General features: G+C 43.1%; 1 protein-coding gene across 1 annotated transcript in view; it reads left to right on the top strand.

The window, feature by feature from the left end:
• Positions 1–16225, top strand: part of RBPJ (recombination signal binding protein for immunoglobulin kappa J region) — a 141819-nt gene continuing 125594 nt past the window's right edge. Inside the window, exon 1 of the mRNA XM_071743798.1 lies at positions 1–105. Within this exon, the coding sequence (XP_071599899.1) occupies positions 92–105 (14 nt within the window). The 5' untranslated portion in view covers positions 1–91. The remainder of the gene's footprint in view (positions 106–16225) is intronic.

The raw sequence follows: 16225 nt of genomic DNA, 5'->3' as shown, positions 1-16225 counted from the left end.
GGGCTTGGACAGGTGCTGCTGGACTGCTGCAAGGAGGTGGAAAAGTGAGCGTGTCAAAGCTGAGTGGTGGCAGAGCCCCGATTCCTGCCCGATGTTTGTGTCCTGGTGAGTGAGTGGCATCTTTAAGAATATTCTTAATGCTTGTGGTGGTAGCAAGAAGTGATATCCTGGTTGCTTTGCCTACTCCTTTTCTGAATTTTAGAGTATCTGTGCTTAAAGATATAGTTACTCCTGCACCCAACAGGAACCTGCAAAACGGAGACAAATCTGCTGAATAATTGCCCAGTCCTAAGTGTCTAGATGTAAAATGAAACTGCTTTATTATTTTCTGTACTGCTTACTTTCCAGTGAAAACAAATTGCCTTTTGATATCAAATACATGGTTCAGTCTCTAGGGAACCCTGTCTTTGTATTCTTCATGTGCTTTATTATTTTTCAAAAAACCCCACAAACTGAACTGAACACCAAGTGATCACAGCTGAATAATGCAGGTTTTGTTTCCAGAAAAAAGGTAAAAAGGAAAAAAAATTACATTAAATTCTGTTATGTAACCAAGAAAATAAATTCTTCAATAGAAGACTAGTGCTAGGTTTCCTCCCTCAAAGGTATTTTATATAACTAATAGTTAATTATAGGATTTTTCACAACTGGGAACAAGGATGTTTGATTCCTGTTGCTTTACTACAAAAAAAAAAAAAAAAAAAAAAAAAATCTGATCAATTTGTTGGGTGCAAATAGCAGCAGAATTCTTTTTCTAAACACAGTTAATAGGCAGAGGTTGGGAACTTATGGGATGAGGAAGGTTGTCTCACATGGACTGATGGCCACAGAAAAAGACTTAATGGTTTATCTGCAATCATGGTCATAGCTTCCATTTCCAGCTTGGTCTATATTCAGACCTCTCACTGAACATTTGCTTTTGTCAGTATCTGGATTATTTATCACCTCAGATTGACATAATAAGCTTTTCGCCCATGATCAGGCTGCCCAGGAAGGTGGTGGAGTCACCATCCCTGGAGGTACCCAAAAACTGAGTAGATGAGGCACATCAGGACATGCTTTAGTGAGATAGTAATTGTATTTTTTTTTTTTTTCTGGATGTACGGTTGGATGTGATGATCTTAGATGTTTTTTTTCAACAGTGACAATTCTGTGATTCTGTGAAAGTTGTCTAAATCTGGCCTTGTGTAGGGAACACAGTGGTTTTCTCCAGCCTAACAAGCTACTCCTAAAGCACTTGCCCTTGAAGTTCTGGGCACTGTCCTTAGTGCTCATCTCTCAGTGAGCATCATCCTGGCTCTCACCTGGGCTGTCAGCTGTTTGCATCCCCCACTCTCCAGTGCAGTATTCCAGGGGCTGGGTGCCTCCTGGGAATCTCCCAGCAGCCTTGTGATGCTCAGAGAACTTGGGGAGGTAGCCCTCAGGGCCTCTTTTCAGTGGACTTTGCTTGCAGACACTTCTGGGCTTGGACAGTGTTTCTTCTACCCAAGTCCCTGGGTAACTTTGAGGTGCTTTGTCTGACAAAGTTCTTGGGCATTTTTGTGACCTCTCTAGGGATGCCAGATAGAAATACTGGATCCCAGATTATACAAGGCTGTGCAAGCATTTGTTCTAAGACATTATTATTCACTGTGTTTTCCATTATGGAGTCCTGGACTCTAGTTGTTTCAGAAATATTTAACTGTATCCCTAAAGCAAATAACTCATCCCAAAATGCACTTCTAGCAGAGTGCAAGTCAAACCTTTGGTGATGATCTTCAGAGTACTGCATCTGCTTTATGAACTCCCATGCACATCACTTCAAATATCAGGAGGTCTGGACCTACTGTCCCTTATTTTTTTCCTTGCCTGCTATAGGAATGATATATTTTAAAGCTGTCACATTTGCTTCTCAGGGTTGCCACCTGGCTGCAGGCTCTCTCTAGGCACACACGATGGGACCTGCAACCAGCACAGGAGTTGTGGAGCAGAGGGATGTCACAGTCTGTATGGAAATGCTGCCCTAAAAGAACGTAGATAAGAGTGTGGTGTGTGCTCAAAGTAAGACATCTGCAAAGTCTTCCTACATGGGGTAGGGTAAAGGCCCCTTCAAGTCAACCTGAGCCTCACATTTTCACTCCAGGCTCCATCACCTGTCCCCTGAAGGAGCAGACAGAGGGAAGGATGCACTGCACACAGTGGTGGAAAACAAGGTCAACAGGCCTTTAGGAACTTGGACTTGCTATTTAGTAAATAAACCTAAAAAAAGTCCCTAAGAAGCTGTGTTAGCCTTGTGATGACCTTTCTGAGGTGCAATGCATATGGCTGCTTTGTGCCAACGGTTCTACAAGCTGCTATTTTATAGTATTAAATGGGCTGAGACCACTTCAGAACATGAGAATATTTGTCTGATTTTTCATGGTTAACAAGCTGGTGTTACTGAATAGGCTGTCCTAGCATTTTCTTGAAAATAGTACATTTTAAGAATGAAAGAAGTTATTACCCTATTCCTGCCAAATAAACAATAAGCCGTAGGCTCCAGTTGGGCAAAACACTTCTGTGCTTACTGAAATGTTGGTGTCAATGGCATTTACATCTCTCTGCAAAAGTTAGAAGTCGAGAATTCGATTGGATCTGAACCTCGGTGCTTTAATGCAGTCTTCCCATTGAGCAGTAGATGGGGCAAATGAGCCTTTTATGGTCAAGATTTTTCTGCGTTCAAGGTTAAAATGTAGCCCTCGTTGGCTCTTGGGTCAACAGCTTAGTTTGAAGGCTCTTTACCTTTGTACTGTAAGAGTAAATTACGTACTTTGACGCAACTGGACTATTTTCCTTACAAACATGTGTCGTAAACAATTGTTCTGTTCCTTGAAATTCTGAGATTTAAAGGGATGTTCCTTTCTTTACACAGGGATGGAAGCTAATCTTTTGAAGGTTTTGTTGTGCTAAGCTATGGGGAGTGTTGCCTCCCCAAAACTAGCCAATGGTGAGGTATTGACAGCACTCACGAGGATGCGAAGGATCCAAGTTTCAGTCCCTGGTAGACCTCCATGTGACTGGAGAGTGTGCCATGACAAGCTCATCTTATCTGTCTGTGGGTCATCTTCTCCATTTCTCTTCCAGAAGCTTCTATCACTTTCATACATTTATTGGTGCACCAGACTTGTACAGACTACGTGAGTGGCCACAGCTGCTTTCTGCTCATGCTTCTGGCTTCTTGTTCACACTCATGTGATGTACTTAGCCAAAGAGAGGCTGACTCTCAAACTAAGTCAGTCCCTGGAAACTGCCTGTTATAAGGATATATCTATCCTATTTTATTTTAATGTGGGGCAAGCTTTCTGAGAGAGTTGGCTGAAAGGGTGAAGAAACCTCTTTCTATACTAAATTGGATAGGGCAGATAAATAGGACATGTTAAACAAACAAAAAACCCCAACAAAAATCCTCCACAACTCTTTCTCCTCAAACTTTCACAAACTGAAACAAGAAAGAGATGTGTGCCTGCCTCCTCAGAGATGTAGGGAAAGCCTCAGCTGCTGGACTTTGGTTTAGTGTGGAGGTCTATGTGCCACCATCTGTTGTTATCTGTTTGTGATATCCAAAACTTTTCTCAGGGTGGGAGGCAGCACTGAGGAATTCTTGGCTAGATTAGCATGACTTTCTGCTCTTGCTCAAAACCACTGCATGGTTAAAACTGAGATGGGTAACACTGAATAGAAGGGGGACAAGGTTTAAGCTGGTGTAAACTGAGAACAGCTCCTTTGCAGAGAGTGAAATAACCAGACTCTACAGACATCTGAACTGGAAACAGTCTGGCTCACCTTTTTCTAAAGTACATTGTACAGAATCTGAGCATTACCTTAATCCATTCCATATTTTGGAGGGGCAATTTGTGTTACCTTTACCTCATCTCACTCAAAGGTTGCTCCAGCTTCTCCCTCTTTCACAGCCTCAATGTGCTCTCAGACCTTATCTCTAACACTGCTCCTCCCCAGTGAGCAGCCTGACTCACACCAGGCTTCTTCCAGCCAGATTTCTACAGTTCTGCTTTCTTTACTTTCCATTCAGTCTATTGACAGTCGTACAGCAAAAATTCCTTTGGCTCCTGTTGTATCTACCTTTGCCTTTGAATGTTTTCATTGGCTCAATACGTTTTGAATGAAATTTAAATTCCTCACTGCATTTTCAGCCAGCATTTTCATTTTGCTCATTCTGTGTGTCTTGGCCATCCTATATCCTCTGACTTCACCCCTGTCTTCGTGGTCTTCCTCTATTTCTTCATATCCTTCCCTGTTCCTGAAGAGATGTTCTCCTAATAAACAAAGCAGAGTTCCTAGCACTCACCCCCCTACTTTCACACTCCATTTTTGACTTTCCCTCAAGAGACAGCGATTTTTATTTATTTTTGTAGATGGAAAGAACTACTTTATAAGAACAATACTGCTCCTGGGGCAGGTATAAAGCAGAGCTGAGACTACCCAGGCTCCTCAGGAGTGTGGGCTGTGACACAAATGCAGTGAGAGGCAGCTGGAAACACCTCCAGCTTGAGGTGCTTTATAGGAAGCCAACTGCTCAGTGACATGCTGGCCTCTGGGGACAGCTCTGTGTGCTGTTAGCCAGAGGTGTCTCTGGAGGCCTGAGAGTCTGTCTGCTATTTGGCTCCTCACAGAAAGCAGATGTTCCACAAGAAGGTGAAACATGCAATAAATGACTGTATTTACTTTGAAGCAAATCAGAGCTCAAGAAAAGGCATCGGTCCAGCCGAGTGTGTTTATGGCAGTGAGGGAATGCTTTGTGCTTGTGCAGCATCTTTCACCCCAAATCTCTGAACATTTTGAAAATGCTAACAAACATAGGCTAACTCTAGTGTTTGCAGACTGATTAAGCCAGCTTTTTACTGCCTGATTTGGACACTGCCATTTATATCAGCCTGCACTGAGTTTGGTGCTGCTATGGCTGCTTGGCCAAGTGTTTCCTTAGCTGCATGGATATTTTCTGCAGTTGTTCTGAGCTCAAGCTGACACAGCTGCATTGATAAGAGGGCCTGAGCAAGGTACTGTGTGGCTAGCTCAGGTAGGTGCTTGTAAGCTGTGGTCACTTGAGTGTAAATATACATTTGTCCCATTTTTAGGTGGAAAGAAAAAAGTCTAAGACCCGGACTGAAGACAAAAGACACGTCACAAAGATAGATCTCTCTTTTCTACTGCTTCTTCTGAGGGGAGGGAAATGGAAAAAGTGAAATATTAAGTAGATTATCACTGGTGCAAATAGATTCAAGCTAGAGTGTGCCATGTCTACCTGCTGGGTGAATGTTCAGCTAATATCTGCTACAGGGAAATGTCCAGTGAACCAGAAGGGAAAGAGTTAGTTCTCTTCATGTGTGTGCTTGTTTTCCTCATGGATCATGAGATTCCTCTTTGGATGCTTATTTTGAGATCCAGAAGTCACTTGTTAGTCCTCAGTGGCATAGAGGAGGCAACTATTTTAAGTCAACAGCAGGGTGTTAATGCAGGGATTTCATATTGTTTTTCCAGTAAAGGATATGCTGCCAAATAAATATCACCTGATTCTGGGTTTGTGCCAGGGATTAGGTGATGACTTAGGAGCCAGCAGAACCACACTGCACTGAGCAGTTTCCAGAAGAGCTCTGGAGATGGGTAACTGCAGGATGATTGGGGGATGGCTCTTCTTCTTCAAGGCATCCCCAGATGATCCTGCAATGGTCTGGTGGTCCTCTACCCACTTTTCCACAACATGCAAAGGGGGCAACCTCTGAAAATTCTTAGGATGGACAAACAGCTCATGATCTTCCAATTTATTTATTTTAAACTCAGAAACTCACCTCATTCCTTTCTCCTCCTTTTGCTCAGCTCACTTTTGGTGGTTTTCTGCAGACCTTTCTCTCAAATAACCTTGCTAGAAGCAAAGTGAAATAAAGGGACCTACCCAATATCTGTCTTTAACTACAGAGACCTTTAACTACAAAATACACTGTCTGTGGAGAGGGGTTTTTCCTCTCTCTTTTGTTCTTTCTGCTCTCTGGCTGCCCACAGTGACAGCCATATCTGTTTGGTTTGAGGAAAGCCTTGCATGTGATGTGACTGGCTCCTTCTGCTAATAATTTGTCTTCTGGAGCCTGTTGCTGCACAGTATAAATAAATTTCATGCTTAGTACTTTCCCATTTTGTTCCCCCGCTGCTGGCAGTGACTTGACCCACCCTGTTTTGTTTTTTCAAATTTATCTTTATTTGCCCTCTCAGATGAGACAAAATCTCAAGATTAAATTAACAAAGATGCATTAGTGCATTTTTTTTTTTTTTTTTTTTTTTTTTTTTTTTTTTTTTTTGGTTGTCTTGCAGTGCACTAAAATTTCTGCAAAAAACCAGGCATTCAGATGCAGCTGACATCCTGGAACAATATTCAGTTTGGTCCTTGGACAGGGGATAAGACTCTATCCTGCTTCAAAAAATCTAATGATGTGAATAGATGCAGCCTCCATATTAAAAGCATTTTTTTTTTCAGCCATCCTGCCATATAAACTCAGTCTTTTTATAAACAGCCTTAATTTGGGCCATTCTGTGTGTTTGTGCTGCTAGAATGACCAGGATGTTTAAGTACATCAGCCCCAGCTTTGCAGTGGTGAATGGAGGTGCTGGAAGTTCTCCAGTTGTGGCAGTATGCAGGTTCCTGCAGCCTTTAACTCAGAGCAGGGTAAATATTTAGAGTGGCTGAGCCCAATTTGGGCTCTGTGCTGTTTTAAGTAGATGGGTCCTGCCTAATTTAAAGCTGGCTTAGGCATTTCTCCACCACACCAGAGCTGTTCCTGAGTACATGTACCCCTAATTGGGTATGATGAAGGCCACAGTCATGTTGTTCATGGTTCCAAGCCTGATGCTTGGGGCACTTGAGGTTGTTTTTACTGTGTGAATGTGACTGCATGTGCGTTTTAATATGGGGAAAACCAGGCTGTGATAGGCTAATGAATTCAATAGGGTGGTTGCATTTGGCTGCTTTCTTGAAAATCTTCGTCATTCCCATCTTCCTTGGGTTGAAAAAAATGAATCTGCCAGCCTCAAGAGTATTCTTCCTGTATGCTTTTGAATCTTTTTACAGCATAAATGGGTTTCAAGCACTATAAATCAAGTGAATTTTGCTGTTTCTTCCACTGATTTCTTCTAGGCAAAGGAGGACATCCCCATGCACCCAGGAAAAAAAAAGCAACAAGAAACTAACCTTTTATGATTTATATTTTACAAACCAGATCTTGAAAAAAAAATGTTTGAAGGAGGGGAAATTTGTCACCTTAACATTGCAAATGATGTGAAACCAGAATGTCCTCTCACCACAGCATGTGTTTGTGGTGGGTAGGCGGGGGAGATGCAGGGAAGAGGTGATGGTATAAAAAGACTGTGTAAAAACAAATGTTTGGCTAGGGGAGAGAGTTTGCCACTTCAGCCAGACTGGGGGGGGGGGGGGGGGAAAGCAGACAGACAGGGGGTGGATGAGGGGAGAGAAGAAGGGGGGGGGGGAAGAACTTAGGTCACTTCAGCAAAGTAAATAACTTGACAAAGTGTCTCAGAAATAGCAGTCAAATAATGAGCACAAGAAGATCTGATATGAAATGAGTAGGTGGCCTAGAAAGTTAAGAGGAAGGAGTGAAAGCTATTTCAACAGAACAATAAAGATTGTAAGAAGCAGTAAAATGTATGACAAATATCAAACCCCGAGACAGAGTGCACAGACTTGCTGGTAGCCTGTGTTCTCATGGACTGAGAAGTATGTTTTTTCTGATTTATTCTTGTAATAATTCAGACATGCTAAATCAAATAGAGACCAGGGGGTCCACCAAGGAGACACCAAGTGGTAACGTGACTGTGTGCAGCTTTGTGATGTGTTGCTAGCATGGGTCTCTCTGCACGGGAAGTTTCCCTCTGTGTGCCACAGGGAACAGTTCGTACACTCCACAGCACCCAGCACCAGGCAAATGTGAGCAGACACCAATGTGACCACCCACGAGGGCAAGCAGGGCTGAAAATGAGAGTTTGCCTTGTCATGCTCAGGGGGGGTGGTATCCTGCACTGTGAGACTGACATCTCCACATCTTGGAGCTGTCAGGTTAGGGAGCCATCAGGAGGGAGGGCACTTGGTGCCCTGCACAGTTCAGGTTGGCAGCAGCAGCTGTCAGCATTGGGAGGGCAGTCTTCTTCCTATGTGTGGTATTTATAGTTTTTATTTCATTTTAATTGACTTGCTTCAGTGCTCAAAAAAGTGCCCAGCCCATGGAAGAGTGGGTGAGTGTGTGAGAAAGAAAGATAGAAGGCATGGGAGGAGAGAGCAGGCTGGTGAGGTGCCCTTTATGTCTGGTAATCTGTTCTCCAGACTTTCATTGCCCTGGTTTACTGACAGCTTCAGATGCCACTTTCCTTTCTACCTCTCTCATTCCCTGTTGCTTTAATCTCCAAGAAGAGAAGCGGATTTGCTAAATCAGACAAAACCTCCCCCCCTGCTTGCTTTTGTTCATAGGTCAGTCTCTCTCCTCCATGGTATGGGACATGCAGGGCATTTCAGCTGAGATGGGGCAAGTAAGGTCTTGGTACTGTGCAAAACAAGTCTGCATCTCTTGTGTGGGCTTATGACAACCAACCCCCTGTGCTGGCACAGTGGCTGGGGGGGCTTTGGAGAGGGATGGGGCTGTTTTTTAGCAGTTTTCAAAGGTGGCATATGTAATAAAGTTATTTAGTGTCCAAAGTGGACAGAAGAAGGGCAGAAGAAGAAGGGCAACAGACTTCTGTTGCACAAGGTGGGACTTTCCACTAGTAGGTGTTCGCACAAATTTGTCTGTATCTGTCTCTTTTTGTATGTTGGTGTGTAGTCATTTCATACTTGCATTCCAGAAAAAAAGCAATGGGTATTTTCCCCATTCAACAAATTTCAAAGAAAACAAACTAGCAAAATACTGTTAGAGAAACTCTGCACGCTCCCATCAGCAAACTGAAACCTAGAATACTTTCTGAGACCCTATCTGTGCAGCTGCCTTGTTGCTTTGCCCTTCAGGGCTGATTTAGGGTAGCTGTGGGGATTAGTAGTCTGGGTTCCCTGACTTACATGCATGTAATATTAACGAAATATTTTGGTGGAAATCTAGCTTTTACATTTCAGATTTGTTTCGTTGCACCAGTTGGTGGACTGAAACTGCCATCACAGCAGCTGCCTGAATATCATGTAACGCAACACGCCTTGATGCCTTGTCATGTTTCAGTGTTTGCTCACAGCATGAACAGTCCCAAGCATTGTGTTGTGTTTTTTTGGTTTTTTTTTAAATTTTTTTAAGAAGGTCCAGAGTTAGTGGAATAGAGAGTATCTTTTTTCCTCCACTTTCTCACAACCCACAAGTTCTCATGCCTTTCCACTATGCCTTCCTTCCACTGATTTAACGATTCACCCTTTACTGGTGAGAAATACAGAAAGCTTAGGCAGATGCTTCTGCATGAAGCTCTTCCTGAGTATACTGAGATCTCACTGAATATACTGGCTATGTAATCTCAAAATAACTGAAGAGTGGGTGTTACAATAGTGAAAGCTAAAAGATGTACAATTAGTCAAGAACCTTTTTGCTGGAGATGTTAAAACTAAACCCTGAAACTCTTCCTGGAAATTCAGTACTTGTGGCGAAACTCTTAGGGGAGTTTCTTAAGCAAAAACAAATTTCTGATGAAAATGAAAGAAAGAGGGAGAAGTTCATAGCAGAGTGTTCAATAACCTGGTAATTGTGCTATCTTTGAGATGTATGGGTCCAAGTTCTAAGTTCTCAGGAGGAGTTTGAAAAAATAGGAATATCAATTCATCTCTCCAGTATTTTAGATAAGTGTCTTAACTGCTGGGCTTTCGTGGAGGATGCATGGGTCTGATTTCTGTGATTCCTTTTTGTGGCAATTCTCAGGGTCTTTGTTCAGTTCTAAAATTCTTCTTTCTTTCTTTTTCCCCCTTTTGTTTTTTAAACCTGTGTTTAAAAGCATATTTTTTTGCAAAATGGAAACCTCATTATCCAGCCAGCTATAATAATAAAAGTTGTAGGTGTCTTGTGAAGTTGAGGCAAAGAAGATATGTTGTTTCATTGGCTCTGCATGAAAGTCTGGGCTTCATTTAAAAGCTAAATGTAAATATATTTTTGCTAGCTTGGGCTTGTGACAGATTAAGATTTGATATATGCTCATTTCTCCTTGGGAGCTGCTAAGGATTCAGACCAGCTTGATCAAAACCTACCTTTGACAGATGACAGCAGGATTTCATGAGTGATTTCTGTGTCAGGACTGCTGCCCCTTCTCCCCACACAGCAAGTGGCATTTTGAAGGAAGGATGTCAGAAAGCAGCTTGGTTTTCTCACTTGTCATTTTTTTTTTCCTCCCCTGGCCGAACCACCAGAGGCAGGTTAAGGATGACACAAACTAGCAACAAATCATGGGGTGGAGGACAGAGCATGTGACAATGTGCTGGCTGTGGTGCAAACATTTGAGCTACGTTTCGAAAGCCTGGGTTTGTGTTCAGCAGAGTTCACGAGTGAAAAATAAAAGTCTTTGACGATAACAATCAACAAGCTCAATCTCATTAGTGTCTACCCTTCAGAGATGGGGCTGGGCCAGATCCCATCAAGCTGGGATTTGGTTCAGTGCACTAGGGAAGGTTCCTAGAAGCATTCCCTCAGCTTCTTCACACTGTGCACTGAGAGGAAAAAAACAACATTTGGCAATTTGTTGTCAATATTTGTATAACTCCTGATGCCACTAAAACTGCATATGCAGGCTTTAAACTAACAAAAACAAAGCCATGGCCAAGCTGGAGAGCTGGATTTGTTTCCATGCACAATTAGGTTTATTTGTTTAGGTCTCATTTTATTTGCTTTCAGATGACTCAGATAGGAGTACTGCAATCCTTTCAAAGTGAAGTAGTGTTCTGTGTATTTTGGGCATTTGGCTCAGCCAAATGTGGAAAGAATTGGCTGCTCAATACTATTTTCCTATCCAGAGGTTTTTCAAACTCTTGAGAGGAACTGAAGGAATGTCCCTTCCATGCCAGGCTTTCCTCAACCCCCCTTTCACAGCATCTCTCCATATTATTGTTAAAGAGCACAGGAATTTTAAAACACTCCTCCATTGTGCAACTGTTAGCAACTGCTCTTATTAATTGTTTTACTATTATGCCTCATGCTTAAATTCTTGCTGGTGTCATCCACAACTTGCTGCTGTTAGTGCCTTTTAACCCATTCCAAAAAGAATATATAGATGGTGCTGCTCTCACTGCTGACAATCTCCTATCCTGCTAGACCAGCTCTGGGTTTGCAGAAAATTATTTCCTGCATATATGAAGGGATATTTACATTTTGGAAAGGAGCCAAGTTTTCTGCTGAGAGTTAGTCACCAAGGGCAGATTATTTTCCAATGGACATGCTTGCACGCTATCAGTGTTAAAAGAATTGTCTCAAGTCTCAGTTCCATGGTGTGATTTCTTTTTTCTTTTTTCTTTTTCTTTTCTTCATCCCCTGGGGAAAAAAAAAAAAAAAGCAGGGTGTTCTGGTTTCTTCTCTGTATTACATTAGTAGAAGGCAATGGCTCTTAATTGGTGCTGTAGCCACCACCTTGTTTTCAGGGTATTTTTGTTGTCTTTGTTCTTATAATTTTGCTTCTGGAAATGTCTCCACGGGTGGTGTTTTGGAAAATGCAGACAATATGAATAAATCCCCACTTATTCCTATTTCTATGAAACATAAAGGTTAAAGGATTTCCTGCACTCACCAGAAGTATGCATCTGATTTGTGGCCTTCCTTAATGCTCTCCCAACTCGCACTCATAAAAGGAATACAGTAACAAAGGCTAATAGACAATATATTTTAAAGTTTGCCCTGATAAAACCGAACTGGAACTTTTTTTCAGTCTTTAAATGTCAATTCTAGAATTTGGAATGTTTTTCTAATCAAGAATAATAAATGTGGAAAGTGTCTCCATGGAATGGAGCTGTCACTCAGCAGGCTGCTGGCCCAGTGCTTCTGGGGCAGATGGAGTCTGCACATCACGAAGTCCTCCTCCTGTAATAGCTTGCTCTGCAAGGCTGCTTGACCCCAGGAGGGACTGAACAATACTTAGGATGTGTGATTTGCTGTTTTATTTTGCTTTTAAGAAGACAGGAAGCCAAAACATTGGACTTGATGATCTCAGAGGTCCCTTCCAACCCAGCCGATTCTATGATTCTATGAACATACCTATGGCAAATAACCAAACTGAGGAGGGGTTTAAATCTTCAAATAGAGTAAAGAGCAATAGTATACATTTCAAAGCCTGTGTTAAAAAGTGGAAGAAATAATAAGGTGGGTAAATAGATTGGATGGTGCCTAGAGGTTTGTTCCATGCCTACAATGTTCTAGGTGTGGAGAACTCACTGTCAAAATGGATGAAAGCAATTTAGTGGGCTTACCTAACATGGTCTTGCTTTGTAACACTTTCAGGGCATTTTGACCTAGAGCTTACCAAGTCCTCAGCTACTCTCACAGTACAGGCTGCAGCTCTCCTGTCCTCTCAGAATGCACCATTTCACTAATCCAAGACTGAATGAAACTCTGGACTTCACTAGTGGCTGAGAGGAGACTGGACCTGTCAGAGCTCATGTTGTGTGTGGTAGTATTAAATACATAATTTGAGTATCCAAGTATGTTGTTTATGCAGGACACTGAATTAATTTGTCTTATGTTGAAGAGCAAACATAAAATTAGATTGTATATATAGAAAATGTGGAACTATTCCAGATGCATGTAATTCAGCTACATAGAAAAATGTAAAGGCAGGATGCTACATTATAGCTCCCTTGTCACATAGGAGGCTTCCTACATGAAATTGATTTTTACCATGTATGTATTCCCTTAGTGGCCATGTACAACTTAGTGGTAAAACAGAGACATTTTTAGCACTTTAGATGTACTTTTTGCCTTTTTATTTATACCACACTGTGAGCTTCAGCGGGGCAGGTGGTGATTTCAGTCTAGGGTGGTTTTACCCCTTTCTTCCTGAAGTTGTGCAGTTGTGTGTAGGCACACACTCAGTGGTGCCTGGCTAGTAATTCAAGTATTGAGACTTGTGGTTTTACCACCACTTACTGATGTGCATTAAATGTGAGTCTGAAAGGGGAAGGAGACCCCATGGAAGAAAATGAAGAGAAAAGGGCTTTAAAATTTAAAAGTTGCATCCTTGGAGCTACAGGTAGAATCAGGACATGGAAGGAAGTCAGACTCCAGTTCCTCTTTTAGGTGATGAGTGACCTGAAAAGTTTAGGACTGATTAAATCTTAGGGTTGTGCCAAGAACAGGAAAGCTAGTGCACACATTAGTCTTCTGTTATCCTTTCCCTCTGCTTGTCTTTTTCCTAAGGTAGAATGAGATAAGTCTGTATCTAAATGAATGTTTCTGCTCAAGTTTAGGGTAAAGTAAAATAGCTCACCTTGAAACGTTTCTGAAGGGGTATAAGTAAACAACATAGTCCAGATGATACATGAACACTTTTTATCTGTGTAAAGCATTTTATCTTAGCTGAGGATGGGGAGGAGGTGGCTACCAGCCATGAAGGAACAACTTAGGTCACCTGAACACTAAACATACCCTAAGCAGTAATGACAGCACCAGATGCTGGGAAGTGTGAGGGGGAAGAAGGGTGGGGAAAGATGAAGCACCAGTGCTGGACTGAGCCCGGCAGTCGTCAGGAAGGCTCTGAGGGCTCAGAGCATACTGTGCCCTGGTATTCTCCAGCACTGTATTTTTCTCCACATCTGAGGCTTGCTGCCTTTACAAAACAGAGAATAAACTTCAGGCAGTTTGGACTTACGGGTGCTGCTGTCAAAACCCACATTTCCTCCCCCCCAATAATGCAGATCAAATCGTCAAACAAAAGTCAATTATTTTGATAACCCATTTGACTGCTTCTTTGTGATGTTTTATTTCCACAGATAGTCTTTATTATCTTACCCTGTTCATTTTAAATAAGACCTTTGATGCAACTATGATTAATAACCCTATTATAGTGACACATATTTGCTTCCTTATTGCTGGATTTCGTAAAGTCCTTGAACTTTATGCTCTTAACATATCAGATGTCTTCATTTCAGCAAACTTTTGTATGTGGCTTTTCTTATGATTATTCATTTCCTTATCCTGTATCTATAGCTATGTGGTATCTCACCAGCAGATACCAGGTCTCTGTGGCTGTGCTCTGAGCTGTGACTGTAGTTAGCAGGGTACCAAGCCCAGCTCATAATCCTGCAGCTGTGGCTCAGCACTTCTCTAACACAGCTTCCAGTTGGCCCAGAGTACAGAAACATTTGTCTGCAATGTACCTTGTAAATAAACCCTGTGTTTGTCAGTGAAGTGGCTTCCTAGACAGAGGTCTATTAGTGTGTAGTTAAGTTGCATGTGGAAGCAGCCTCTTTATGCCACAGCTGGCACGGGCTTGAGTTAGGAGTCCAGTGGAGCTAAATTAAGTCATGTATGCAGGTCAAGTGAACCAGACTGTGTTTACAATATTGAAAACTAAGGCACAAGTGAAGGTAAAACTGCAGGTTGTGAGATGTTATGATTGCAACTTGAGACAAACCTGGAGATACACGTGAGAAGAAAGTGACACCATGCAGGGAAGGAAATCCTCTTTTGACCCTTCTGAGCTGACATGCAGAGCAGAATTGCTGGAGCAGGCTCTGATTCAAGGTATTTGCCCTTTCTTCTCTCCATGACTCTGTGCCATCCCTCTGAAGGGTAGGGAGAGGGGACTAACACAATGGGAGTTAAGTGGCACCTGTGGTATCGCATTATCTGCCAGCCATGTGGAGAAAAGCCAGTGTGCCAGAGAGCAACAGAGGCAGAAAACATGCTCGTTTGAGGGGGTGAATCTGAGGGATTTATGCCAATGCTTGGCCATGCATGGCCAAGCTCTCACTTATACCCTCTGTTTGTACACCAAGACAAAAATATAATTTCAGCTCCTTTTTCGTTCACCTCTTTCTAGCTTTATGACCAAGAGTCTCTGTCTCGCACTTCATTTCTTCTTCCCAAGCATCCCATGTGGAGTTTGCACAGCCCCACAGAACTCCTTGGGAATGAGTGCTGTGTCTCTCTTGCCTGCCTGCTCGACACCCAGCCATCTTTTTTTTTTTTCAAAAAAAAAAAACCAAAAAACCACATCCCACTCTTGCACCTTCTTTAAACACCTTTGTGCTTGCTGGGGTTGTGGTTTTCCAGAGGAGCACTGGTGACACTGTTGTCTCACAGGCTGTAGGAGGAGCAGTCATCCCAGGAGGAGTTATTCCCAAACTATCCCTTCACTGCAGGTGACACTTTTGGGTCTCGTGCAGGGGGGCTGGCCCAGGCACTGAGGCCCATGACCACTGGAAAGGCTGTAGCTCACCAGCCACTCTGAAATCACCTTTGCCATCTGAGACATTTCCATCTGGAAGCAAAAACTTGGAGACGGCAGTGAGAGGTACCCCAAGCACAGCAATTGCTGCCTCTAGGGACATTCACAGAAATAAATGAGCAGCTTCAAGAGCTCTTTCTGTTTTAACTCTGGTAAAATGGTCCCTGGGGGGCTGCTGGCAAGAGCCTCCCTTCTGGATACTGCTGGTTGTTGTCCTGCTTGCTGCTGCCTGGCCTGCCAGGGGAGCTCCGTCCCATGGAGCAGGGGGCTCAGGGGCAGCCATCGGGTTCCTCCCTGTGCCCAGGCCATAGGCCCCATGGCTGTGGGGAACAAGAGACTGGTCCTGCTGTGGCACCGATGGGGCTGGGACTGATTCTTCCCTAGGGAAGAATTAAATGGCTTCCTGGATCCAGGGCAGGGTGGGGGAGCCCTGGGGAGGAGGCTGACGAGGCCCTTAGGGGTGCTTTGGTTGTCTGGCAGCAGCAGCAGCAGCAGGGCGGGAGCCATGCAGACCAAGGGCCTGGATTTGGGCACACCTGCCTGCCCCTGCATCCTGCTAAATCTGCCCCTTTCTGCCAGTCATAAACCTGAAACTTGAATCATATACCAGATTTCAGTGCTTCTGCTGGAAGAGGGTGAGTGCTAGAGTCTGGGGTTTTTTTTGGTTTGGTTTGGTTTTTTTTGTTTTGTTTTTTTTTGGGGGGGGGGGGGGCGGGGGTGTTTCTGGATAGCTAGAGATGCTTTAGAAATGCTGATGTCTCTTGGGTGTAGGCAGACAAAATGATCATCTGGCCAGGCAGTA

The sequence above is a fragment of the Heliangelus exortis genome, chromosome 4, assembly GCF_036169615.1.
Source record: "Heliangelus exortis chromosome 4, bHelExo1.hap1, whole genome shotgun sequence".
In the NCBI taxonomy this organism is placed as follows: domain Eukaryota; kingdom Metazoa; phylum Chordata; class Aves; order Apodiformes; family Trochilidae; genus Heliangelus; species Heliangelus exortis.
This window is presented reverse-complemented; position numbering and strand designations above follow the sequence as displayed.